At 41.7% G+C, this 27,793-nt stretch overlaps 1 protein-coding gene across 1 annotated transcript; it reads right to left on the reverse strand.

The window, feature by feature from the left end:
* Positions 1–5,590: 5,590 nt before the first annotated feature.
* On the reverse strand, positions 5,591–26,634 carry si:ch211-1a19.3. The gene is made up of 5 exons (XM_044362322.1): positions 26,140–26,634; positions 15,728–15,824; positions 9,127–9,280; positions 6,546–6,679; positions 5,591–6,113 (listed from the first exon to the last, which is right to left on the reverse strand). Coding segments are annotated over exons 1-5 (708 nt in total). The 5' UTR covers positions 26,461–26,634; the 3' UTR covers positions 5,591–6,111.
* Positions 26,635–27,793: the final 1,159 nt, after the last annotated feature.

Genomic DNA, 27,793 nt, shown 5'->3' on the forward strand with positions numbered 1-27,793 from the left:
CATCTGACTCTGAATCATAATATCGTCTCTAAACACAAAGCACACGGATCGGAACAAAGCTCGATTGGCTCCAAACTAGCTGTGATGTCATAAATTCTGCAGGTGCGTCCAGGTGATAAACTGACAGCTGAGAGCAGTAAAAACACCACAAACACCTTTAAGGCTGAGATTTTATGATGCTTCCTGAAGTGAATCAGAATATACAAAAATGGAAATATTTCAACTTTAAAAAATGTTTTCAAAGGTTTTCAAGGTCAAATTTGAATCAATAACATTGATTAAATCTTAATGTTCTCCTTTAGCTACCATGAGACCATAATATAGTGTAATAGTGACTGTTTTTCATAACAAATTCATTCATTCAGCCAGTATTTATACTATTTATAGTATTCAGTGTTTCCTCCAGGTTGAAGGCCTCGGAGCGGCGGCGGGGGGGATTATATTGTTGGAAACATTTAGGATAATGTGAGTACACAACTAAACAAAATATATAACACAGGTCTGGTCATTTTTAGATATTATAATGAGGAAAGGTTGCATATTGTACCTTTCACTGGCAGCACAGAGTAGACGGGCAACACAAACGAATTCCAAAACACCAATCAGTGTCAATAAATCAGTGAAAAGCAGCTCACAATCACAGAAAGCCGTCGGAAAGAAGCAGAAAACCATTTAGACTTGGTGCGAGGGTGATGGTGCGAGGGTGATGGTGCGAGGTTGATGGTGCGAGGTTGATGGTGCGAGGGTGATGGTGCGAGGGTGATGGTGCGAGGGTGATGGTGCGAGGGCAGTGCAGCATCTGGACGGTCTACAGCGTTCACATGCTGGAGTCATCTTCTCATCCAGTAGCATGTTTTGATTTAATGTCTTAATAATTATCTTTGCAAGAAGAATGTGAAGTATATTTTGAAGTTTCTACGTATGTTAACAGAGTGGAGCAGTGATCATCAGTAACAACACACACTGAACACACACACACACTCTCTCACTCACACACACACACTCTCTCACTCACACACACACACTCTCTCACTCACACACACACTCTCACTCACACACACACACTCTCTCACTCACACACACACTCTCTCACTCACACACACACTCTCTCACTCACACACACACACTCTCTCACTCACACACACACTCTCACTCACACACACACACTCTCTCACTCACACACACACTCTCTCACTCACACACACACACTCTCTCACTCACACACACACTCTCACTCACACACACACACTCTCTCACTCACACACACACTCTCTCTCACTCACACACACACTCTCTCTCACTCACACACACACTCTCTCTCACTCACACACACACTCTCTCTCACTCACACACACACTCTCTCTCACTCACACACACACACTCTCTCACTCACACACACACTCTCTCTCACTCACACACACACTAACTCAGAAACCCTGCAGCCGCTCAGCGTGTTGGACAGCGATGATGACGGCAGAGACGTTAATAACAACACAGCGAGCAGTCCTCCTCCTGCTCAGTTTGTTATTCTTATACAGGCAGGAGACTGTAAGATCCTTTCAAATTAATTCATTCATTAGTTAATGCAGTTAACTTTTTAATATAAAAAGGCTGCAGACCATTTATGTTAATTGCCAGTTATGTTTCATATTGTGTTTCAGTGGAATAAGAACACCAGTGAACAGTTGCATCCTTAAAACGGTGACCAGCGGCTACAAAATGTTTATTAAAAGCTAAAATAATGTCTTTATGGTCAGACAATAAACAGTCTTTGACCTTGAATTGAGTAGGAACGGAGTCCAGTGGGAATTATTCCCAGAGTTTCTAGCAAGAGACCAAGCTTTGTTTTTTCCATTAACATATCTGGTCGATCATCAGTAATCAACGGTTTGATCTATTTCTACGTTTCTGACTGAGAGGAAGGTCGTCAGCTCAATATCCAGAATTTCAGATGTAAGATGAATAACACTATGATGGATCATTTAAAAGGCTTGTTCATTAAAAGTAATGCTCAACAATAATTTGGGATTTTGATCTCTTGATGCGTCTGCTCCTGATTCCAGGATCAACAGCAGAAACAGTTTTAATACTCGTATTGGATTAAATCCAGTAGTGTTGAGTTTAGTTAGATTAGATCTAGTAAGTTCAGTGATTAGCTGTGACAGATTAAGATCTCTTTAAATTAACCTGAAGTTATAGAAAGCAAATCAATGTTAAAATCACCCAATAAAAAATAGTTGAAATTGACGTCACTATGAACCTGGAGAGTAAATCTGCAGATCATTAACGGAGCTGCTGGCAGCTGAAGCCTGTTTATACCAAACACAACGTTACTCATTACACAAGTCGGCAGAACATTAATCTCCTGGTTGAATCATCAGAACTAAAGATGAACATCTGGGTTGGAAAATATCTGGAGTCTCATTTATAACCGTCGTCTGAATCAGTTGTGACTGTAAAAACACGTAAACTCGAACCCGCAGACGGTGAGATGATGAGGAAGAATAATCCTCACACATTTAATTCCCCAAATATCAAACGTTAACTATATAACAGACCTGCAGTGTTATTTGTGCTGAGTCATAATTGTTCCATAAGCACCGTTCAGTTTAAAATGATAAAAGCCAACAAATCAAAGTCTGCTCAGTATTTCATCAGCTGCTGAAGTCAGAATGATGTCAGAATGATGATAATAATAAAAATTATTTTTAACTTTTATTTTTGTGAAGCACTTTGTGAATTTTGTTTCTGTGAAAGGTGCAACACTAAATAAACAGTGTAGCACCTTTCACAGAAATAAAAGTTAAAAATAAGACCATAAACATAGAAAAAATAAAAACATAAACCACAAGTTAAAGTTAACCTACAAACAAAAAGACAAGAGTAACAACACAGAGAAGAACAATCACTAAACATCTTACGGTGAGACAAAGGCCAGTTTGAAAAGATGAAGCTTCTACAGAGACCAAACATCTCACCAGTAGGTCCTGGTCAGAAGACCTCAGTGACCTACTGATGATACAGGGATAGAGAAGGTCACTGATGTACTCAGGAGTTTGTCCATGCAGGACTCAATACGTGATAACAAGAACCTCAACATGAATCCTGAAACAGACGGGAAGCCGACGTAAAGAACTTAAAACAGGTGTAATGTGAGTCTGCTGGACTGGTTATTCTGGACCATCTGTAGACGCTTCAGATATGATTTACTCAAACAGGTGAAAATGGAATTATGATATGAAAGCATGAATAATCATTTTGAGCTCTGGTTGTACGGGTCAATGCATCGTCTGGTCAAATATATCTACAAGATTTCTGAAGTTAAACCAAACAGCTGAAGAAAGGGACCCAATACTCTGAGCAGCTTTGGGAGCTATGCTGTGGAAAGCAATGATGAGAACCTCCGGCTGGTCGGTATTCAGCTGTACAGAGAGTTATCAGGCTTAAAAGATACATAGAGCTGAATATTGTCAGTGTAACAGTGATAGGAAATATCACTAAATTTGTTAATAACCTGACTTAGGGGGAGCTTATATAAAGCAAAGAGAACCGAGCCTTGAGGTACACCACAGGAAAGAGACCAAGAGACACAGGAGAACCAGTCCAGGCTCCCTGAGACACTGCTGGAGCCTTTCAGTCATTATTCTGTGATCCTCAGTGTCACTCAGCCACATCAGAAGACATCAATAAGTCATTGGAAGCTCTGAACAGAGCAGTTTGGGTGGAATGCTTCTGACAGCAACAGCTTTCTCTAATATTTTAGAAATAAAAGGCAGCTTATAGGCCTGTAGCTACTCGGACTGTAGCTGTGTGGGACTGAACAGCTGCATGTTTGAAGTAAACTGAGACACAGTCAGATAGCAGAGAGCTCTTTATAATAGAAACCAGGCATAGACCAATATACTCAAGTGCATTATTAAGGACGGACGTGGGTAAAATATCAGCATGAGGAGGATTTCATGGAACCCATCAGATCAGGAGAGGAGAGCAGAAGAGGGAATGATGCTCTGACATCTCTAATCCTAAAATTACTGCAGCTCCTTATTTGACTGAACAGACACATCAGGAGCTGCAGGAGTGACAATGTTGTCAAACAGGAAACCATGAATAGACGCGCAGGGAAGTTGGCTGGAGACCAGTGCCGAGGCTTTGAACTGGGAGAGGAATGGAAGAGCTGGTAGTGAATCTAAATATTTATAAAATGTCCACTACGCCCAAACATACAAACGCCCACAATAACAAACAACAACAAACAACAAAACATCAAATAAAGTCTCAATAAATCCTTCAGTCTGATGTGACTGCAGCACTTTGTTCAGTCTGAATATAATTAATCTGAACTGTTATATTTTCATATTGATTGACGAGTTTGTCAAATATAAAAAGTGATTTCATGCAAATTAAACTCTGACCTTTGACCTTGACCTTTGACCTTTATGGTGAATCAGGTTCAAAATGTGGAACAAAGAAAAGATCGAAGTCTTAGAAACTCCTCGTTTATTATTTTATTCCCATCAACACGTTAAACCCCCAGAACTCCACAGCCCCCCCCCCCCGACCCCCCCAAGCAGCACCCCCCTCACCCCCCCAAGCAGCACCCCCCTCACCCCCCTCACCCCCTACAGCCCAGCCCCCCCAGCAGCCCCCCACAGCCCCCCCCAAGCAGCAACCCCCCCCCAGCACCAGATAAATTGAAAAGCTTCTAGGAGTCGAGGCGTCTGCTGAACTTCAAGCTGCGAGTTTGTCACATGACGACAAAAAGCAGATAAACGTTGAAACTGTTTAAAACATCTGAACACGTTCGAGACCAGATCAATCACTGCCGATCGATCAGTAACAGCTGATAATCAGATCACTCTTATCTATAAATAAATATCATTTATGTTTGATTCCACACGGACTCCAGGCGGCGCTGTTGAGCCCAGTGCATGCTGGGATATGAGCCCGGTGCATGCTGGGATATGAACCCGGTGCATGCTGGGATATGAGCCCGGTGCATGCTGGGATATGAGCCCGGTGCATGCTGGGATACGAACCCGGTGCATGCTGGGATATGAGCCCGGTGCATGCTGGGATACGAACCCGGTGCATGCTGGGATATGAGCCCAGTGCATGCTGGGATATGAGCCCGGTGCATGCTGGGATATTCAGATCAGATTTAAATATTGACTGTAAACAGTTTCTGACATGAAATTCACACTTTGCTTCCTGCTGATCGATTTCATCCGTCAGTGATTGATCGATTTCATCTCTATTGAAAATCAACCTGCAGAGAAAATTCACGTCTGTTTATTCAAAGTTTGAATCTTAAAGCTCAAAAAATACTTAAAAGATATTAAAATCTAATCAATAACTTCTCATTTGTCACATTAATTTAATTACTGACATCAGGAATTATTGATCTAAAGTCCTAAAAATGTAATAAATGATTTCAGTGTATCGTCCTGATGGTGAAACAGATTAAATTATATTCTGTAGTTTAATGTTAAACTATAAAAGAAACGATATTTGTGTATTATTGTTATTATTTATATTATGTTTGATGCATTGAAGAGATTCAGTAACACATGAACTACTTTGAGGGAACGAATGACCGTTAATTATTTGTAGTATTTTTTTATTATTACTAACGTGCACATAAAGTGAAGCCTGCGTTATTAATGTAGTTATGAACAGATTGAAGTGTTTTAAACATTTATTAACTGTTTATAAACTGATTATTAATGATAAACAGGTTGACTTAAAATAATCAAACGTAGACTTTGTGGATTTAATTGCAGTAAGTTTCTCTGTTGAGCAGCAGACTGAAATGTCAGATGTCCGTGTGTCCCTGAAGGCATCGTCATGAACGTCTCTGCTGGTCGTTTCTATGGAGATGAAGTCAATAAATCTGACGACTGACGCAGGAAGTAAAAAGTTTAAAAGAAGCTTCGTGAAGTTGTGAGAAACGGAAGCAGTGAAGGCAGCAGAGTCTCTTTAAACGGTCAGTGAACGTCTCAGCGTCTCCATGGCGATCTGTGTGAGTGTTTGCTGAGAGGAAGTTTGTACAGCAGTCATTGAGTCTGTCCAGGCTCCGCCCCCCTCCTGGACCGCCGCCGCCGCCTCATGTGCTCCTGAACACACACACACACACACACACAGACACACACACACACACACGTCAGTCACTGGCAAAGCCCCATATCATCATCATCATCATCATCATCATCATCATCATCATCATCATCAAAACTTATTTTTCTTCCTCTGAAATTCTGTTTGTTAAAAACCTTTAAAGTTTCATCAGATTCAAGATTCAAACACTTTTTTAAAACAATTGATCAATTAATCCAGAAAATAATCAACAGATTAATCAATAATGAAATAAGTTGCAGCTCTGCTTGTATTTAACATTTGTAGAAATAAGAAGAGACGCTGTGGATTCATGAGAATAAAGACTCTCGTATATCAGCAACACTCTGATGCGTTCAGGTGCAGTCGGTAGTTTGTGCTCTCAGCTGATTAACAGTGTGTCAGTGATCATGTGATGATTGATCGATACTCACAGGTGATCAGATGCAGGCTGCTGCAGACGAGCAGCGTCAGCGCAGGAACACCAGCGAGAGTCGACATCGCCGAGTCTGACGGGTCCTTCTGCGTCTGCTGAGGAGCTTCAGACTCGACCTGTTTACACTTGTGACTGTAAAACAAACACAGTGAGATGAGTTTGAGACCACGTTGAAAATCTCTGATATTTTTATGTAAACCTGGAAATAATCAGAAAGTTTGAGGATTCAGGAACATTTAAAAACACAAGAAGTTATGATGTTTATGAATATCGTCTCTTTCTCTCTCTGTCAGTATTATATTATTATTATTATTATTATTATTATTATTATTATTATTATTATTATTATATAGTTCTGATCTGCACAGAAAGGGACGATACTGTGCAAACATCAGAAACAAGGACGAACACGACTGATGAGTGCAGCAGCTTCATATCGTTTCTGATTATTGAGTGTATTGTTTGGTGCAATATTCCTAATATAATTTGACCTAATTAGTAAGTAATTAGTAATTACTGTGTTTTCAGAGTTATTAGTGTTATCGCTGAAGTGCAGTTTTAATATAAAATATAAATATTTTCTGCTGGAGGCCGGACTGAGTGTGATGTCGACTGTCTACCAGTAGATGGCAGTAAATGATTTATTATCACTAATTGATTCTCTGTAGAAGATATCTGAATGTTGTTTCTCTCACTGTTATCCCATATGCCAGCAATTACCAGGTTATTGATATGGATATATTGATTGCTGTTGATTTAATTTGGTATTTGATGTATTTTGTTTATTTGTAACGTATTTACTTTGTATTGTAGAATCCACCGACTGCAGAGATGAGTTTGTGTTGATCGTTGATCGATTGTAAATAAAAGATAATTGAGAAAGAAAATAACATTTGTTTTTTCTTATCAGACTTTGTTATAACCAGTCATATATTATAGCACTATAATAGTAAATAATAATAATAAAGAGTAGCACCATCTGTGTTTTTCTGCACTATTTCCATGTCAGCAATCACATTTAAGCAAATTAGTGTCATTGACCAACTTAACTTTGTAGCAAAGGTCAGATTTCTTTGATCAGATGACACTCATCAATAACTCCACCTGCAGCCAGTGATCACCTGTTATAAACATGGCTGCCTCAAGTTTCCAGCAGGTCGTTGCTCACTAAGCAGCGTTGTGATGGCGGGAAACACGACGTCAGAACTAAGTGAAAGTGTCAGAAGTCAAACTGTGTTTCTCAGCATCACATCATGGTTGGACTAAAGGTTTCTAAGAGGCTGCATGAAGCTCTAAAACACTCTGCAGAAACTGGATCAGTGCATCCAAAACACCATCAGAAGATCAAAAGTGACCACACCATCAGAAGATCAATGCATCGAGCTGAGTTCCCTGAGAGATAGAAACTTCATCACAGATACAGAATTTGCTAAATTAAGAAGGCAAGACTCTAATTAGGAAAAGCAGTGTCAGAAGAAGGCTGCGTTGTAGCGTCTCAGAGGACGAGCAGCAGCTTCTAAACTGCTTCTCAGGAGGGGAAACAAGGCCAAACACTCGGGGTGAGATAAGAAATACCAGCGATTCACAGCAGATGACTGGAAAAAGTCCTATTTACTGATGAATCCCAGTCTGAGATGTAGAGCAGTAACAGGAGGGTGAATGTGAGGAGACGAACAGGAGAGAGAACGATACCATCAAACCCACAGTCAGACATGCTGGAGGGAATATTCTGGTCTGGGGGGGTCGACTACTCTGCAGTGAACTGACCCCCCTGACGGGGGAGAAGCAGTGCTCCGTTCTTCAGAGACATGCTGGACCGTCTGGTTTGCATCTTCATGCTGGAAGGATTCATCCTGCAGCAGGACAACGACCCCAAACACCTCAAAGCTCTGCAACAACGACTGAAGACCAGAGAAGACCGAGGAGTCCTGACTGTCCTGGACTTCCCTCCACAGTCACCTGACCTCAACCATACTGAACATTTATGGCGGCTCTCTGTGACATCACAGACCATTTTCTGACATTTTATAGACCAAACAACTAATCAATTAATGGAGAAAATAATCAACAGATTAATTGATCATGAAAATAATCATTAGCTGCAGTTCTACCAGCATCATGCTAAAGGAACAAACACGCACGTTTTGGCAGCGCAGACGATTATTTTAGGAAAGTGATGTTCGCTCTCTGACCTGCTGGGTGTGCCCCTCCTCCCCCCCCCCCCTCCTCCCACCCCTCCTCCCACCCACACATACTCCCACTTCCCCCCCAGTGATGAATCAGCTCTCTGTGTTTTCTCCAAATGACAAACAGCTTCACTGATTTATAAAACCAGCTGCAACACCAGAGAGCTGCTTTCCCTCTAAAGATACATATATGATAAATATAATACAAATATATAATAAATATAATACAAATATATAATAAATATATGATAAATATAATACAAATATATAATAAATATATGATAAATATAATACAAATATATAATACATATATGATAAATATGATACAAATATATAATAAATATATGATAAATATGATAAATATGGTGTATGTGGAGCGTCGTGTTGACTCACAGCTGTTTTTGGATGAACTCCTGGCTGGACTCGCAGGCTTTGGTCTCACTCTTTGCCGCCAGCGTCTCACTCTGAGCCGCCGCCTTCAGGCTCATGCAGGACTGGGTCTGGTGGCGGGCCTGGGTCAGGTTGTACTGCAGGGCGTCTATGTGGTCTGAGGACACAAACAGTCGACACACCTTAAACTACTGAAACTAAGGAAGAAACGCTGTTGCTAACAATGACAATATTAACAGTCTGACATCAGCACAGTGTTGACCGAAAGCTGTCCAACATAGTAACGGTAACCAGGAAGGATCAATTGTGTTCCGTCTATTCTGGACACAACTACATTTCCCATGAGGCCTGTGACCTCCTGAGGAGCTGAAGCAGACTCTCGGACTAGCAGATTATCAGAGTATCAGAGTATCAGAGTGAGTTTCAGCCCTTATAAGGAAACATCATCAGTGTTTTCACAGCGTGACGTCTGTTAGTTACAGAACAGTCTGATGTTTTCTTCTTCTTTGCTGTGTTTGTGCGCAGATTCTGGATCAGCCTCAGTTACATCACTGATAAACAACCAGACAAAGTCAAACAAACAAACTCATCTTTATCTGAAGCTTTTCTCTTGTTTGAAGAAAAATAAAATGTTCACAGCTGATCTGAGCTCAACTAACTTCTCAGCTTCTCTCCTGGAGGGGAGGTGACCTGGACGGGTTTAAGGAGGGGTGAGAGACATCAGTCCGGGAGGGGGGGGGGGGGGGGCGCTGTTGTCTTATGTTGTCTTGTTTTGTCTTGTATCTGGTGTCCTTGGCAGGAGGAGCAGATTGTGATGCAGGAAGTAAAACAGGTTGGAGATGAACTATTTTACTCCTGACTTGTTAAGTTCATCTGCCTTAAAATGTTGTCTGTGGTCCCAGAAACAGTTGACATTGTAAATAAAGTGCAGTGACTGTTGTTCAGTGTTCAACAGATCAGTATTTCTGACTGACCACAAGCCTCTGAGGTCATAACAGTGTTGAAAAATGTGGCATCTTATCGCTGGATTATTGTGTATTAATGTAAATAATATGTACATTGTCTATGTGCTGTCAAACAGCTGGAATCTGGAATCTCATTATACAGATATTACACACGTGACAGCGACTAAAGCCAATAACAACACGATCACGTCCGCTGGCTGCTTCATTACAACAAGTCAAAGATTTTATCAGGTTATTTCATTTCCCATCACTGTGTAACATCACAGAAATAACCGTTTCCCCTCAGTTAGATGGAAGATACATACAGTGGTCACCATGGCAACGTGTGTCTGTGCAGCAAGTTGCAGCAATATTATGGGATTTATAAAACGATGTGATTGGTTGGAGCTGAGTCACATTACTCAGTATCTGCATTGACTTAACAGACTCAGTTTCTGTGTTTACAGTCTGAAGGCTGAACGTTGTGCATCATATCTGTGTAAGAAAACGACACCATCACAGTTTCTACTTTGTCTTAAAACAGCAACGTCTCACTCTGACCGACAAGTCTCGTCCTCACTGACAGTCGGACGTTTCATACATGAGTCTCGGAGTGACTGAGATCAGTGTTTTAACTTTCAGAGTGATTCTGAGACGTTTGATAAATAATTCTCAGACTGGAGACATTTCTGAGCTTTCTGCTGTGAGACGCCTGCCGACTGTAACTCCTGTTTGAGTTGTTGTTGAGCAACAGACTGACACGTTCTCATGAAACCCTGAGAGATGTTTATCACACAAAGCTTCCCTCTTATCTCCCTCATACAGGAGCTCATGGCTTTCCTCTCTCTGTTCTAACAGGAAGTCTCCTTCATTAAAGCCTCCGTGCTTCCCGGCAGGCTGTTGGAGGAAATTATTAAAGGAAAATACCGCTTTGTTTTAAAAGAAAGGTTCTTATATCATACTTCATAATGCAGAGCTGCAGAGAAAACTTTCCTACAAATCATTTCGTCCCATGTTTACACTTCAGGTGAAATAATCAACGTTTTTAAAGGAAATATTAGTATCTGATTCATGATTTTCATCATAGACGGCAGTCAGGTTAGATGCTGCTGTCATGTAGCTGTCGCTGTGTGATTTCTCACCTGATCTTATCTCAGAGGCAGAAATGAAATCAATTCAGCAGGATGTTATCTTGTCCTTTTAAATGACATGAAATAATCACAGCAAAAGTCACACCAGACATTAGAGACGTTACAGTCACAGTCAGCTGGAGGCCGACAGCAAGACAAGAGAAGAAGAAATAAAGACGATCTGTTCTTCAGCGTAATTGATGACATTAAAATGCTTGTTGGTTGTAGAAGTGCATGTGTGTGTAAGACGTCCAGGAGGAACTCCTCCCTCACTGTTAGCTGTTAGCTGTTAGCGTAGCTCTGTGATCCTGCAGTGTGACATCACTGCAGTGATTCCTTCATACCAAAGTCCTGACAGCTGCTGTTATATAGACTCTACACAGTAAGGGAACCTGGTCTGGACTTAGTTATTAAGGGTCTACATATCTCTGCTGCCCTTTCTGACCGTTACTGTGTATTTTTTTAAATGACCATGTCTGCTGACTAAACCAGAACTACACCCGAGGTAATCAGAAAGCACATTATTCACCCAGGCTTTTACACCAACACCAGCTCTGCCTTCAGTTCCTGTCAGTGATCCTGTAAACAGTTTCAGCTCTAACGTAGTGGATATTATTGATACCTTTGCCCCCATAAAGAACAAAGCTGTCGCTGGTAAGAAGGCACCCTGGAGAAATACGACAACAGTAAAGCTCCAGAACAGAAGAAAGTGCCGACAAGCAAAACGCAGGCAGCGAAAAAACAAATTTCAAATTCATTATAACATTTAAAAAGAGAAATTCTACAGCTATAACCTGGAACAGCTGACTTCCTGTCACTTCTGTCCTCCTTTGACCTCACACAGGTTTCCACCCCTCCACACACAAAACAGGAAATACTCTGCATCTGATTGTGACTCAGAACTGCTCCACAGCTAATCTGGCTGTCCCCCCTACATCTGTCTGACCACCTCTTTATTCAGTTCATGATCACCTCACCTGAACAACCTCCTGTTCCTCCACACATGGTCTCCTTCCACCACAACATCCGGTCCCTCACATTAATAGGAATTCACATAATTCCTATTACTGGATTACACACCATTAGACAAAAATGTCCTCACTAGATGTCTCTCTGATAGTGTTGTAGATAAATTTAAGGAAGCAGTTCCATCAGTACTGAATTCACTGCCATGTCTCAATACTACAGAGGACTCTTATGTTAACTTTAGTTCCTCCCAAACTGATAATCTTATTGATAGTGCTGCAGGCTCATTACGAATAACACTCGACTAAAACATAAGAGGTTAGCTCCATGGTTTAACTCCCAAACCTGCAAATTAAAGCAAACATCATGAAAATATGAAAGGATTTGGCGTTCCACCAAACTAGAAGATTCTCGCTTAGTCTGGCAAGATAGTGTTAAAACATATAGGAAGGCCCTCTGTAATGCCAGAGCCGCCTATTACTCAGCATTAATAGAAGAGAATAAAAACAGCCCTAGGTTCCTTTTCAGCACTTTGGCTGACAAAGAGTCATAACTCTACTGATCCATGTATTCCTATAGCTCTCAGTAGTAACGACTTTATGAGCTTCTTTAATGATAAAATTCTAACTATTAGAGACAAAATTAACCACCTCCTGCCCTCAACAGGCACCGTTCTCTCCCCAAACACAGGAACCTTAGAAACAGCTGTAAATCCTGACATATATTTGGACTGTTTTTCTCCAGTAGACTTGTCTGAACTAACTTCAATGATTTGTTCAGCTAAACCATCAACCTGTCTCTTAGATCCCATCCCAACTAGGCTGCTTAAGGAAGTCTTACCCTTAGTCAGCACTTCTTTACTAGATATGATCAATCTGTCTTTAGTAACAGGCTATGTACCACAGTCCTTTAAAGTAGCTGTAATTAAACCTCTTCTTAAAAAGCCTACTCTGGATTCAGGTGTTTTAGCCAATTATAGACCTATATCTAACCTTCCATTTCTCTCTAAGATCCTTGAGAAAGCAGTCTCTAATCAGTTATGTGACTTTCTACATAACAATAGTTTATTTGAGGATTTTCAGTCAGGATTTAGAGGCATCATAGCACAGAGACAGCACTGGTGAAAGTTACTAATGACCTCCTAACTGCATCAGACAAAGGATTTGTCTCTATACTTGTCCTGTTAGATCTTAGTGCTGCATTCGACACAATTGACCATCAAATCCTTTTGCAGAGACTGGAACATTTAATTGGCATTAAAGGAACTGCATTAATCTGGTTTAAATCCTATTTATCAGACTGATTTCAGTTTGTACATGTTAATGATGAATCCTCCGTGAAGGCAAAAGTTAGACACGGAGTTCCACAAGGTTCTGCACTTGGACCAATTCTATTCACCTTATATATGCTTCCTTTAGGTAATGTTATTAGGAAACACTCCATAAATTTTCATTGTTATGCAGACGATACCCAATTATATTTATCAGTGAAGCCTGATGAACCCAATCAGTTAAACAAACTCCAAACATGCCTTAACGACATAAAGACCTGGATGACCTGCAATTTTCTGCTATTAAACTCAGATAAAACTGAAGTTATTGTGTTTGGCCCTAAACACCTTAGAAACACATTATCTAATGATAAAGCTGCTCTGGATGGCATTACCCTGGCCTCCAGCACCACCGTAAGGAATCTGGGAGTTATCTTTGATCAGGATATGTCCTTTAACTCCCACATAAATCAAATCTCAAGGACTGCCTTTTTTCACTTACGTAATATCACAAAAATCACATCCTGTCCCTAAAAGATGCAGAAAAACTAGTTCACACATTTGTTACTTCTAGGCTGGATTATTGCAATTCCTTATTATCAGGCTGCCCTAACAAGTCTCTAAAGACTCTCCAGCTGGTCCAGAACGCAGCTGCACGTGTTCTGACTAAAACTAGAAAAAGAGACCACATTTCTCCCATTTTAGCTTCGCTGCATTGGCTTCCTGTAAAATCTAGAATAGAATTTAAAATCCTTCTCCTAACTTACAAAGCTCTTAATGGTCAGACACCATCATATCTTGAAGAGCTCATAGTACCGTATTATCCCACTAGAACACTGTGCTCCCAGTATGCAGCTTACTGGTGGTTCCTACAGTCTTTAAAAGTAGAATGGGAGGCAGAGCCTTCAGCTATCAGGCTCCTCTCCTGTGGAACCATCTTCCAGATTCAGTCCGGGGTGCAGACACCCTCTCTATGTTTAAGAGTAGGCTTAAAACTTTCCTTTTTGATAAAGCTTATAGTTAGGGCCGACCAGGCTCGCCTTGGATCAGCCCTTAGTTATGCTGCTATAGGCCTAGACTGCTGGGAGACTTCCCATGATGCACTGAGCTCCTCTCTCCTCCTCCTCCTCTCCATCTGTATGCATTCATGTAACATCAATGCATGTCAATAACTTTGCTTCTTCCCCGGAGTTTTTGTGCTTTCTTGTCTCTCAGGAGACCTTCAGCTGCAGACCGACTGCTGTACAGCATGACGCTGCAGCTATTATTATTACTGTTGTTATTGTTGTTGTTGTTTGTTTTTATGCTTCTCTGTGTCTCTCTCTCCTTTTTTCTCTCTCAACCCAACCGGTGGAGGCAGACGGCGCCACCTAGAGTCGGGTTCTGCTGGAGGTTTCTTCCTGCTAAAGGGGAGTTTTCCTGCTGCTGATGGAGGAATGTTGGGTCTCTGTAGATTAAAGAGTTCAGTCTAGACCTGCTCTATGTGAAAAATGTCCTGAGATAACTTCTGTTGTGATTTGGTGCTTTATAAATAGAATTGACTTCACTACGATGTGCGTGCATTCTATGGTCATTTCCAATATTACTTACTGTTTAACAAACTGGTTGCAGGCTCACACCACTACTGTAAAACCATTACAGTCCTTATATGAACGAACACTGAAAATCCTTGACAAGAAATCAGTACATTTACATCATTGCCCAATATTAAAAAAATATAACTTGCTAAGTTGTGAAAAGATGATTAAATATGTTGATAAAGATGTCCGTCTTATGTACAAGACTATATATGACTTGACTTCTCCTGCACTCAGTTTATCAACATAAAAACAACTTGATATTCACAAGTTCACAAGAGGTGCAGCTGTTTGTTGTTTCCTTCCTTTTCAATTCAGTGCCTTATACCTTGTTTTTTATCTTTTCATCCTTGTTTTCTTTCTTTAACACTTTAACCACGAAAATCTCTCTCCCTATTTTTTAATTATCTTTCCATCCTCCTTTCCTTTCTTTCTTTCCTTCTCACAGATGTTGCAGCTGGTTGATCAGTGAGTCATGTTTTTACTTTAGTCACGTGAACTGTAACTTGTAACTGAGTTTATTCTATAACTTTCTCTCTCTGAGTTGAACACATTTGTATTTTTTTCAACCCACCAATCGTGTGTGTTTATTTACTCTGAGTCACAGGTCGCCATGGTGACAGGGGGGGAAAATGCAGCTAAGAATACCACTGATGGCTGGTGGAGAAAGTCTCCTTTCATGGCAGTGATGCAGTTTTTCCTACAGAGCACAGTTACCTTCCTGCAGGCCGAGCCGAGCCGTGAGGTTGGTCTCCGTCTGACGGAGCCGCCCCACCTCCTCCAGCAGGGCGCTGATGTTCCCGTTCAGGACGAGCTGCAGGACAAAACAAACACACCCAGAGAGAGAGACATGTTAGAGACATGTTAGAGAGAGAGACATGTTAGAGAGAGAGACATGTTAGAGACATGTTAGAGAGAGACATGTTAGAGACATGTTAGAGAGAGAGACATGTTAGAGACATGTTAGAGAGAGACATGTTAGAGACATGTTAGAGAGAGAGACATGTTAGAGAGAGAGACATGTTAGAGAGAGACATGTTAGAGAGAGAGACATGTTAGAGACATGTTAGAGAGAGAGACATGTTAGAGAGAGAGACATGTTAGAGAGAGACATGTTAGAGAGAGAGACATGTTAGAGACATGTTAGAGAGAGAGACATGTTAGAGAGAGAGACATGTTAGAGAGAGAGACATGTTAGAGACATGTTAGAGAGAGAGACATGTTAGAGAGAGAGACATGTTAGAGACATGTTAGAGAGAGACATGTTAGAGAGAGACATGTTAGAGAGAGAGACATGTTAGAGACATGTTAGAGACATGTTAGAGACATGTTAGAGAGAGACATGTTAGAGAGAGAGACATGTTAGAGACATGTTAGAGAGAGACATGTTAGAGACATGTTAGAGAGAGAGACATGTTAGAGACATGTTAGAGACATGTTAGAGAGAGACATGTTAGAGACATGTTAGAGACATGTTAGAGAGAGACATGTTAGAGACATGTTAGAGACATGTTAGAGAGAGAGACATGTTAGAGACATGTTAGAGACATGTTAGAGAGAGACATGTTAGAGACATGTTAGAGACATGTTAGAGAGAGACATGTTAGAGAGAGAGACATGTTAGAGACATGTTAGAGAGAGAGACATGTTAGAGACATGTTAGAGACATGTTAGAGACATGTTAGAGAGAGAGACATGTTAGAGAGAGAGACATGTTAGAGACATGTTAGAGAGAGAGACATGTTAGAGACATGTTAGAGACATGTTAGAGAGAGAGACATGTTAGAGACATGTTAGAGAGAGAGACATGTTAGAGACATGTTAGAGAGAGAGACATGTTAGAGACATGTTAGAGACATGTTAGAGACATGTTAGAGAGAGAGACATGTTAGAGACATGTTAGAGAGAGACATGTTAGAGACATGTTAGAGAGAGAGACATGTTAGAGAGAGACATGTTAGAGAGAGAGACATGTTAGAGAGAGACATGTTAGAGAGAGACATGTTAGAGAGAGAGACATGTTAGAGAGAGAGACATGTTAGAGAGAGACATGTTCAGGGAGGTGAAGTCTCTATTTTAAGCTGATGAGCTTGTTCTACTGTCTCCTACTGAACCAGTAGGTTCCAGCAGCAGCTGGACAGAGTAGAGCAGCGCTGTCAGTAGTAAATATTAAGAAAACTTATGTCATGACTTTTCAAAAACACCCCAGATGTCAGGAGAACAAATACCAGTTTACCACAAATAATCATATCACTGAACATGAGTTAGGGTTAGGGTTATTAGTTATAGCTACCTTGGTGAAACCAAGGCAGTGAAGGCATCCAAAGAGCTCACAGAGCTGCTGATAACTAACGTTCAGAAGAGAGCAGTCGAACGTTTTAATCTCCTTAAACCCCTAACCCTAATCCCTAACCCCCTGAGACACCCCCCACTCAAAGGCCTCCAAACCAAGAGCTGAACCCAGAGAGTCCCCTATGTCAGCTGGTGCTGAGACTAACTGCCCCTCTCAGACACACTCTGACCAGTCTGACCAGTCTCACACCAGCACTGCTTTCCAAACACCAATCACAGTCAACTAAAGTATAACATAATGTACAAAAACCAGTCTGCTTTGATTATAGATCAGACTGTTATCTAACAAGTGACAACAACCTGCTGATCCAACAAGACGACACAAAACATCACAACAACCAAAAGAAAACATGTGGTGACCGTTGGACAGGTGAGGCTGAGAAAGAGATGCACACACACACACACACACACACACACACACACACACACACACACACACACACACACACACACATGCATAGGATATACTGTATGTATATAATTCATATATATCAATCTTAATGTTTTTTTAATGTTCATATTATTGTTATTATTTACTGAGAGAGAAAGAGAGAGAGAAACCAGGAAGACGCCCTGGAACATCTTCAAGGACCTCTGGAAACTTTTCAAGGACTCCAGGAATCTTCTCAAGGACCTGTGAGTGCTCATGACCCACAGAACATCTGGGGGACCAACAGAACCCTACCAGGGACCAACAGAACCCTATCAAGGACCAGCAGGACCCTATCAAAGACCACCAGAACCCCATCAAAGACCACCGGAATCCTATCAAGGACCAACAGAACCCCATCAAAGACCACCAGAACCCTATCAAGGACCAGCAGAACCCCATCAAAGACCACCAGAACCCTATCAAAGACCACCAGAACCCCATCAAGCACCAGCAGAACCCCATCAAAGACCACCAGAACCCTATCAAGGACCAGCAGGACCCTACAAGGGACCAACAGAAACCTATCAAAGACCAACAGAACCCCATCAAGCACTAGCAGAACCCTATCAAGGACCAGCAGGACCCTACAAGGGACCAACAGAAACCTATCAAAGACCAACAGAACCCCATCAAGCACTTGCAGAACCCTATCAAAAGCCAACAGAACCCTATCAAGGACCAACGGAAACCTGATTAACCTCTCAGGGGCAGCAAGGTGAGATTCACTGATCCAAACAGCCCAGTGTTGTTTCTGGATCTGAGCACTGTGATGCATCAGGTTCTGTCTGGTTCTGTCTGGTTTCAGTCACTGATCTCACCTCACAGAAGGATTTTAACTAATTGTTCTTTGACTCATTTTAAAGTTTGATCTCACAGCAAACGGTTCAGGAGTTTCATGCTGCAGGTCGAGTCCAGACAGGCTGTCTGAACACCTGCTGCATACAGGAAGTGATGAACAGGAAGTGATGAACAGGAAGTGATGAACAGGAAGCATCCAGTAGCTGTGTGCTGACTCTGACTCTCTGTGGTTTCCTGCAGACACATCTAACAGCTTCACTCTTATTTCTGTTTAACTTTGGTACTTTGCCAACTATTAAATTAATCACCAACTATTTTTATAATTGATTTGTCATTTTTAGTCATTTGTTAAGAAGAAAAAGTCCAAATTCTCTGAACATGTTTATTTATTTTTGACTTTTTGTAAACTGTTGTAAATGTTTAATCATAATACTTTTTAAGGAAATAAATTAATTAAATAAGTTCAGACACTTTTTAATGATCTGTATTGCTCATTATTACATACAAGAAGGCAGCTCAGCTGTCCACATACTTTTGGCCTTGTAGATAACATCATGAATCCTCAGAGGGGAAAGTCATGTGGTCAGAGCTGCAATGATTAGTCTATTAATTGATGAATCGATTAGTCAATCAACAGAAACATAATCAGCAACTATTTTGAAAATCAATTAGTCTGTTAAGTCATTTTTTAAGCAGAGATGCCAAATATTTGTTCTTTGTGTGACATTTGCAGACGTCACCTCCAGCTGTGGGACATTTCTCACTGTTATCTGACATTTTATAGACAAAATCATGAATCGAAAATGAAATTAATCTTTAGTTGGGGGGAAAAACTATTTAACTATTATATATATACTAACAAGTTCAACTCAAAACAACAACATTAGTACAAACTGATGCACTAATAAAGGGTGATTATTATAAAACACGACCAGTAAAACAAAATATCACACGACACCTGTAAATATCAGATGTGTGTTTCAGTCCCACTCTGAGATACAACAGTCACATATCTACCCAGCATGCAGTGGGCTAACCCCGGTGTGTTCAGGTGTGTTTGTGTCAGAGCAGCAGAAACAGTTCCAACAGTTAAAAGGTTTCAGTTTTGTGGGAATGATGCAGACTATCCATAGACTAAAACATATGGACGTAGTCACCGTGACGTCACCCGTTGGTTTGTGGACGGCCGTTTTGAAGCCTCGAGTTTAGTGATTTGACCGTCACCATCTTGGATTTTTGGAGCCAAAAGTGTATAAATATTTGGACGAGAGGGTGAAGCTGACCCTAACGCTAGCTGTTAGCTTGGTTAGCACTGTGCATTTACAGTCTATGGTTAACTGTGATAATGCTAATGCTAATGCTAATTTCTGCTAGCGAGGCTTAAAACCATTAAAACTATTGAAATTTTATTCATTTATTAAATTCACTTAAGAAGAACATCTGACTCCTTTGAGGATCTTTTATCACAACCAAACGCTGAACAAAACTTTTTGACCAAAATGTTACAATTAACTTTCATGAACTGAAAACAAACTAAAATAGCGAAGACTTGGGTTATACTCTGTGAATCTGGGGTTACACTATGGTTACGTTATGTAATGAAAAATTGTTGTTGCTGCTTTATCGTCTATTTTACTCTAAATGGGCCCATAATTTACTAAATGAACATCATGCTGTATTGAAGAAGACGTGAAACTATTGATTGAGACCATAAACTCATTAGGAAAGTTTTTACTGAGGTAATAAATCAAATGAGAAGTAGGGTCATTTTCTCATAGACTTCCAAGTCACTTCCGTATTTATTGGCTTCACTTTTCAGACTCGGAGCTACAAGCTTGAGACTATCAGACGTCCTGAGGGATTAAATGATATCAGAGAGTTTCTAACCGCTTGATGAGGAACTCAGGAAGAGTTCAGGAGACAGAAAGAAGAAATCTAACTGGTTTCTGTGGTACTTTCCTGAACGTCTGAATAACTTCCTGTTAACAACACACACAAAGATGTCCATTTAGGAGTGAGTGGTTATTTCTGTATTTTTACAGGTGTAACTCATGGATGAATTATCAGAACTGAATACTGGAGTCACAATAAAGGACAGACTCCAGAAGACACACAAGTGTGTCACCGAAAATATGCTGGTTTCAGCAAACTGAAAAACTTTGGATTTTTGAAGACATCCCAAAATATTGAAACGAGAATTTTAATTTTTATTTTTGTCCAAAGCATAAAAAGGTTCACACACACTAATCAATGAGATACTTTCTTTTAATTTAGTTTAACTCGACCTCTGCTGTGATGAAAGGACCAAACATCTCTGACTGAAACATCTCCGACTGAAACATCTCTGACTGAAACATCTCCGACTGAAACATCTCTGACTGAAACATCTCCGACTGAAACATCTCTGACTGAAACATCTCCGACTGAAACATCTCCGACTGAAACATCTCTGACTGAAACATCTCCGACTGAAACATCTCCGACTGAAACATCTCCGACTGAAACATCTCCGACTGAAACATCTCCGACTGAAACATCTCTGCTTGTACTGAACAAGTTCAATCAAATAAAAATAAAAAAATCTCATTGATTTGTGTGTGAACCTTCTTGTGCCTCGACCTTTGACCTTGACTACAGGTGATATCACCTGTCACCTGCACCCAGAATGCACCTGTGAAAACACCTGTAGCCAATCAGATCACTTAAAAATCAGAGCTTGAACACTATAAATAGGATTCAGGTTTGCTCTTCGTCCACACTTCACACTTTCTATAAGTCTGCATCTCTGCAGACTTTGCCTGAGGGAATTACCCACAGTTCATAGCGTTGTAATTAAACCAGCAGTAACTACAGGGTTACCAGGGGAAGCCCGGAGGCGTTAACAAAAAGAAACAGTAAACAAACTGGCACGTGGTTGTTCAGCCTGGCATAGTGGGAGCACTGGTATGACATAAAAACACATGAAATCTGAGAAATGCAAGCAGATGTTATATTACATTCCCAGTTTATTCATCAATCATTTCTATTAATGTTTGCTTAATGATGCTGTTTGACAAAAACGAGTAAATGTATTATTTGACAATCTTGTCCTCTCTGTAAGATCCTGGAAGATGTTTAAATCAGACTTGACTGTCCTGCACATGATTATTTTATGTGTTTTACACTTTGTTTAATGTATTATGTGCTTTATGAGTGAGTGGTTTTACTATTTGTCTTTTTCTGTTTTTGTTTCAGTGAGCTCAAGTTGATATTATGATAAAGTATTGAATAACAAGTCCCAAACCCACAATCATACGTAACACGTTTTGGTGTTGTCAAGGTAACGTGACATGTCTCAAAGTGCTGTCCCATTCCTGTTAAAACCATTTTGAGCCCTCGCAGCCAATTACAGTCAATCAATTACCAGGTGATGTCAATTAAGTCCATGAGGGTTCAGGGTTCAGGGTTCAGGGTTCAGGGTTCAGGGTTTAGGGGGGACACTGGGATTGGGCCTTTGGTGTGCACAGCAATGGAGGCCAATTTTGGAGAGAGAGTTAGAGGAAGGTATTCAAGTAAGAGGAGCACAAGGACAGGAAGATGAGGAAGAGGAGGATAAGGATGAGGATAAGGAGGAGGAGGAGGAGGATGAGGAGGAGGAGGAGGATGAGGATGAGGAGGAGGATGAGGATGAGGAGGAGGAGGAGGAGGAGGATGAGGAGGAGGAGGATGAGGATGAGGATGAGGATGAGGAGGAGGAGTGGTGAGAGGACAAGTCAGGAGAAATAGGAGAACTGTCTCAGATGAGATCTGGGCCACTTTGGTGGACCCTGTAATCAACCATGTGTTGAGTCTACAGGAGGGTTAGAGCTGGTCAGAGGGTCCAGTCCCCCCCCCCCCCCCCCCCACAGGAGGAAGAAATCACCAGTTCACACAAGAACAGGAACAACACATCATAAACATGGTTGCAACACTTCATCTGACAACAACATGAACAGAGTTGTTTTATCCACACTGACGTCGACTGAAGCAGCTGAACTGCAGCTGTAACTGCAATATGCTCTATTTTGTTTACAGTACAGTAACTATGTTCATGTTATCTTCAGGTAAAGTAATTGTGCCTGATACTGTTACGAGTATTGAGAATAAACACATTTATTTGTTTCCCCATTGCATTTGTGTTCATAGTTTATATTTACAGCAGGACTCTCAATAACTGTTTTATACTCATCAGTGAGCAGTTACATGTGGATCGAGATATTTATTTGATGTTTGTGTGTAAAGCTGTGATGCAAAAATACTATTTTTAGAAGAGTTTATATAGTTTTGAATGAAGTGTTTAGTAAGATATTTAGTGTTGTATGTGTAGTTTCAGTTCGTGTTTCAGTGAAAAACTGTAAACTGTGTTTCTGTCTGTTCAGAGTTTAAACATTCAGCCGGCAGGAGAGAAACGCTTCACAGTTTAAACATTCAGGAGGGAAACTCTTCTTCCTCCCTGGAGGGAAAATAACAAGTCGCCAGAAATGGAAACACTTCAGTTAGAAGAGGAGAAGAATCCTGCTGTTCATTTTCACACTCAAACACTAATCTGACCTCTGATCAGTGTGAGGAGTTGTATTCTCTGACCTGAGGATGGAATATCCTGACCTCTTTCTGTAGCTGTTGTTTATTGATCTCAGTGAGATACATGTTTTTCTGAGGACAGCTGGAAGCCATTAGTGATTTGGCAAGATGGGCGGGGCTGCTTTGGTTTGAATTTTGGCAGCTGGACTGAAATAAAACCTATTTTCAGTTTTTAGGAATACAACACCGAAAAAAACAAGTTATTTACTCTCCTCTTCACTTTTTATCGCATTTTATAACATGGATGCAAATTTTAGCCACACGTTTTTGGCTTGTGACCCTCAAAAACTGATTCTTCCCTCTGAGATTAGTATAGATTAGTATAGATTAGTATAGATTAGTATTCGGAAATAAAAAGGTAAATGTATCCAGTAATTCATGATTCAGACATTTCTTCTGAAGAAACATGTTATTTTGTTTTTTTCTATCCTGTTGACCATCTCAGATTTATTGTGAGACCCCCTTCAGTGTCCCGACCCTCAGGTTGGGAACCACTGGTCTAGTGTGGAAGAATATTGGATAATTTGGCACAAAATTCAGTAAAGTTAGCTGAGCTGAACATCAACCAGATTATTTTAAAGTAATACTGCCAAACCCTCATACATTTTAATATCATTTTAATATTTAATTTGTCTGCTACGGAAACATATCTGTTCTGTAATTCACTTCCTGTATTTTCCTCTGAGAGAATATCATTACGTAGCTGGAGTTTTTGTTTCCATACAGCAAATCAAATGTTGCTTAAAGTGATAACGTATCTTTCTATCATCAGTAGAGCCTGATAGCATCCTGCTACACAACACAAGAGCCACGGACTCTGAACAACAACCACATTAGCTTTCCTGCTAAAGTCTCCTTCTTATCTAACTTACAAACATGATCACGCGTCTTGCACCTTAGCTTGTTGAACGAACTGCCAAACAAACAATTCCTTCACCGCTAACGTCAATTAGCAGCTAGGTAGCTAAGCAGCTGCTCAGCTGCAGCACATTAAACAACATGTAAACATACCTGCAAATGTCACTTCGGACCCTTTAGATGCTGGTTTGGTACGTACTGCCAACAACACGCTGCCTGTCCATGACTTGGAGATACAGCAGTTTGTTTACTTTTTCTCTGTTCATACAGTGTGACACTGGTTAGTTGCCAGCTGCTGTCAATCAAACACAGACACCGACACGCCCCCCAGTTGCTGTTAATCAAACACAGACACCGACACGCCCCCCCAGTTGCTGTTAATCAAACTCAGACTCTGACACTCCCTCCAGCTGCTGTTAATCAAACTCAGACTCTGACACGCCCCCCAGCTGCTGTCAATCAAACACAGACACCGACACGCCCCCCAGTTGCTGTTAATCAAACACAGACACCGACACGCCCCCCCAGTTGCTGTTAATCAAACTCAGACTCTGACACTCCCTCCAGCTGCTGTTAATCAAACTCAGACACCGACACGCCCCCCAGCTGCTGTCAATCAAACACAGACACCGACACGCCCCCCAGTTGCTGTCAATCAAACACAGACACCCACACTCCCCCCAGTTGCTGTTAATCAAACACAGACACCGACACGCCCCCCCAGTTGCTGTTAATCAAACTCAGACTCTGACACTCCCTCCAGCTGCTGTTAATCAAACTCAGACTCTGACACGCCCCCCAGCTGCTGTCAGTCAAACACAGACACCGACACGCCCCCCAGCTGCTGTCAATCAAACACAGACACCGACACGCCCCCCAGCTGCTGTCAATCAAACACAGACACCGACACGCCCCCCAGCTGCTGTCAATCAAACACAGACACCGACACGCCCCCCAGCTGCTGTCAATCAAACACAGACACCGACACGCCCCCCAGCTGCTGTCAGTCAAACACAGACTCTGACACGCCCCCCAGCTGCTGTCAATCAAACACAGACTCTGACACGCCCCCCAGCTGCTGTCAATCAAACACAGACACCGACATGCCCCCCAGCTGCTGTCAGTCAAACACAGACTCTGACACGCCCCCCAGCTGCTGTCAATCAAACACAGACACCGACACGCCCCCCAGCTGCTGTCAATCAAACACAGACACCGACACGCCCCCCAGCTGCTGTCAATCAAACACAGACACCGACACGCCCCCCAGCTGCTGTCAGTCAAACACAGACAACGACACGCCCCCCAGCTGCTGTCAATCAAACACAGACACCGACACGCCCCCCAGCTGCTGTCAATCAAACACAGACACCGACACGCCCCCCAGCTGCTGTCAATCAAACACAGACACCGACACTCCCCCCAGCTGCTGTCAATCAAACACAGACACCGACACGCCCCCCAGCTGCTGTCAATCAAACACAGACACCGACACGCCCCCCAGCTGATTGAGACAAAATTGGAGCATTTCTGATATTTTCCCAAAGACACTTTTTCTTGCTGTGGTTATGAAACTATGAAAACATTTAAAAACATTATTTCTGACAGCACAGAGGATTTAAGTTTGACTTCAGTTGGACTTTAACATCATGATATTGATCTCAGTCGTATCTCTCAGACCAGGCTGATGTGTGTGTTTATTTATTCCCAAACACACAAAAAGCAAAATCCAGACAAAGAAACTAAAACTGCTTCAAACAGGACTTTCATCTTTAACCTTGAAAACTAGTTTCCTGCTGGCCGATAAAGACGATACACTCTGACATGAAGGACTCGTTGTTCTTTTCTTTTTCAAAGTGAAAAGTCTGCTTATGATCTCACACACCAACAGTTTGTTTGGATCTCATTGATTGTTCCTGTTATAAGATCCTGAGTCTCACTTGTAAAACACTCCTGTCAGCAGACTGAGTCTGTTTCTTTAATGAAATAAATCCTTAAATTGAAGATCAAAACCGTGTTTACAGTATTTTTACAGTGTATGACTGAACTAACTCTGCTCTGTGAGTTCACACGAGGAGGATAAACTCACGTTTTCCTGGCGGCACCCATCCAGCGTGGCGTTTGTGGTGTTGAGGTGTGCCAGCAGCAGCTGGTTTTCGGCCATCAGGCGTTCCTGCTCCTTCCGCTCGTTCTCCACCTGCTCCTCCAGCGCCACCTTGTCCTTCTTCCACTCCTTCTCGGTGTCCTCCAGCTTCTTCCTCACATCCTGCAGCTCGCCGCGGCACTGGGCAGAGCTCTTCAGGTCCGGAGACGTCGCCCACACCACGATGACGATGAGCGACACGATGGACCAGATCGCCAGCAGGGCCAGAACCACGTTCCTGGCCTTTTGGGAGGAGGCAGCCGTCATGATGAAGATGAGGAGGTGATGGAGATGAGGATGATGAAGACGAGCTGTGGAGCTGCAGCTGCTCTCAGAGAGACTGTCAGGTTCAAGTGAGCAAGACTTTCCCTTCACACAGGGAGGGGCTGCTCACAGGGAGGGGCTGCTCACAGGGAGGGGCCCCACCCTCCCTCACAGGGTGACAGGAGGACGGCAACCCCACCCCCCCTTCACATGGAAAGTTTCATTTCTGTGTAAAGTATGTGTGAGTTCAGTGTGTGTGTGTGTGTGTGTGTGTGAACACTGAGGCTTTCCGTTTCTGTTTCCAGCGTTGCACCAGTGAACCTGGATGAACTCTCAAACAGAAAATATGCGGATGTTTGGCAGCGGGACAGTTAAAGGTTTCAGGCCAAGAAACGAAACTCAGAGAGAAACACAAACAGAAACAGACGGAGAGAAGAAATGAAACAGAAACTCAAACACAGACAAAGAAACAGAAAGAGAGACAAAGAGAAGAGAATAAAGGAAATAAAAAGACAAATACACTCAGAAAGTGGCTTCTCACTCTTTCCTGAACTCCTGCCAGCTGCTGGCACACAGCTGGCACAGGCCACGCCCCCACCCAACTGTCTGAGCTGTGATTGGCTCAGTGTGTGTTCAGGGGCAGAGCTAAAGTCTCTCCAGACTCCTGCCAGCAGCCAGCGGCCTCCTCCAGCTCTGAGCCCTGACTCACACCCCCCAAACAGATCACTCCCTGACCATCACAAACTAATCAATATTTTCATCATTGATTAATCTGAAGTAATTGATTAGTTGTTTGGTCCATAAAATGTCAGAAAATGGTGAAAAATGTGGATCAGATGAAGTTCTCAAATGTTGTTTTGTCTACAACTCAAAGATCTTCAGTTTACTGTCAGAGAGACGAAAGAAACCAGAAAATATTCACATTTAAGAAGCTGCAATCAGAGAATTTGGTTTTTTTTTCTTTAAAATGGCTCAAAAAGATTAATTATCAAAACAGTTGGTGATGAATTTGATGGTGATGAACAGGACTGACTCAGCCTTCTTATCTTTATACTAACTTCACAGCGCCTGACTCCACCTGACTCCCAGCTAATCCAACATGGGCACAGACGTGGAGCTGCGACTGCAACAAGCCTGCAACATGAAACAAACCGCCTAGCAACTAACGACCTGTCACTCAAAGCAGCCACATCCTTAATTACGCAGAACTTTGCAACTTTACAGACCATTTAAGGAACTGCAGGTATTGGCTTCATTTTTCAGCCCCAGAAGTTGCTGCTTGTTTTCAACACATCGATGTCCAAGAAGAACAACCAGTTCATGAAATCCACAGCTA

Source organism: Thunnus albacares, chromosome 9 (assembly GCF_914725855.1).
Source record: "Thunnus albacares chromosome 9, fThuAlb1.1, whole genome shotgun sequence".
NCBI classification, from domain to species: domain Eukaryota; kingdom Metazoa; phylum Chordata; class Actinopteri; order Scombriformes; family Scombridae; genus Thunnus; species Thunnus albacares.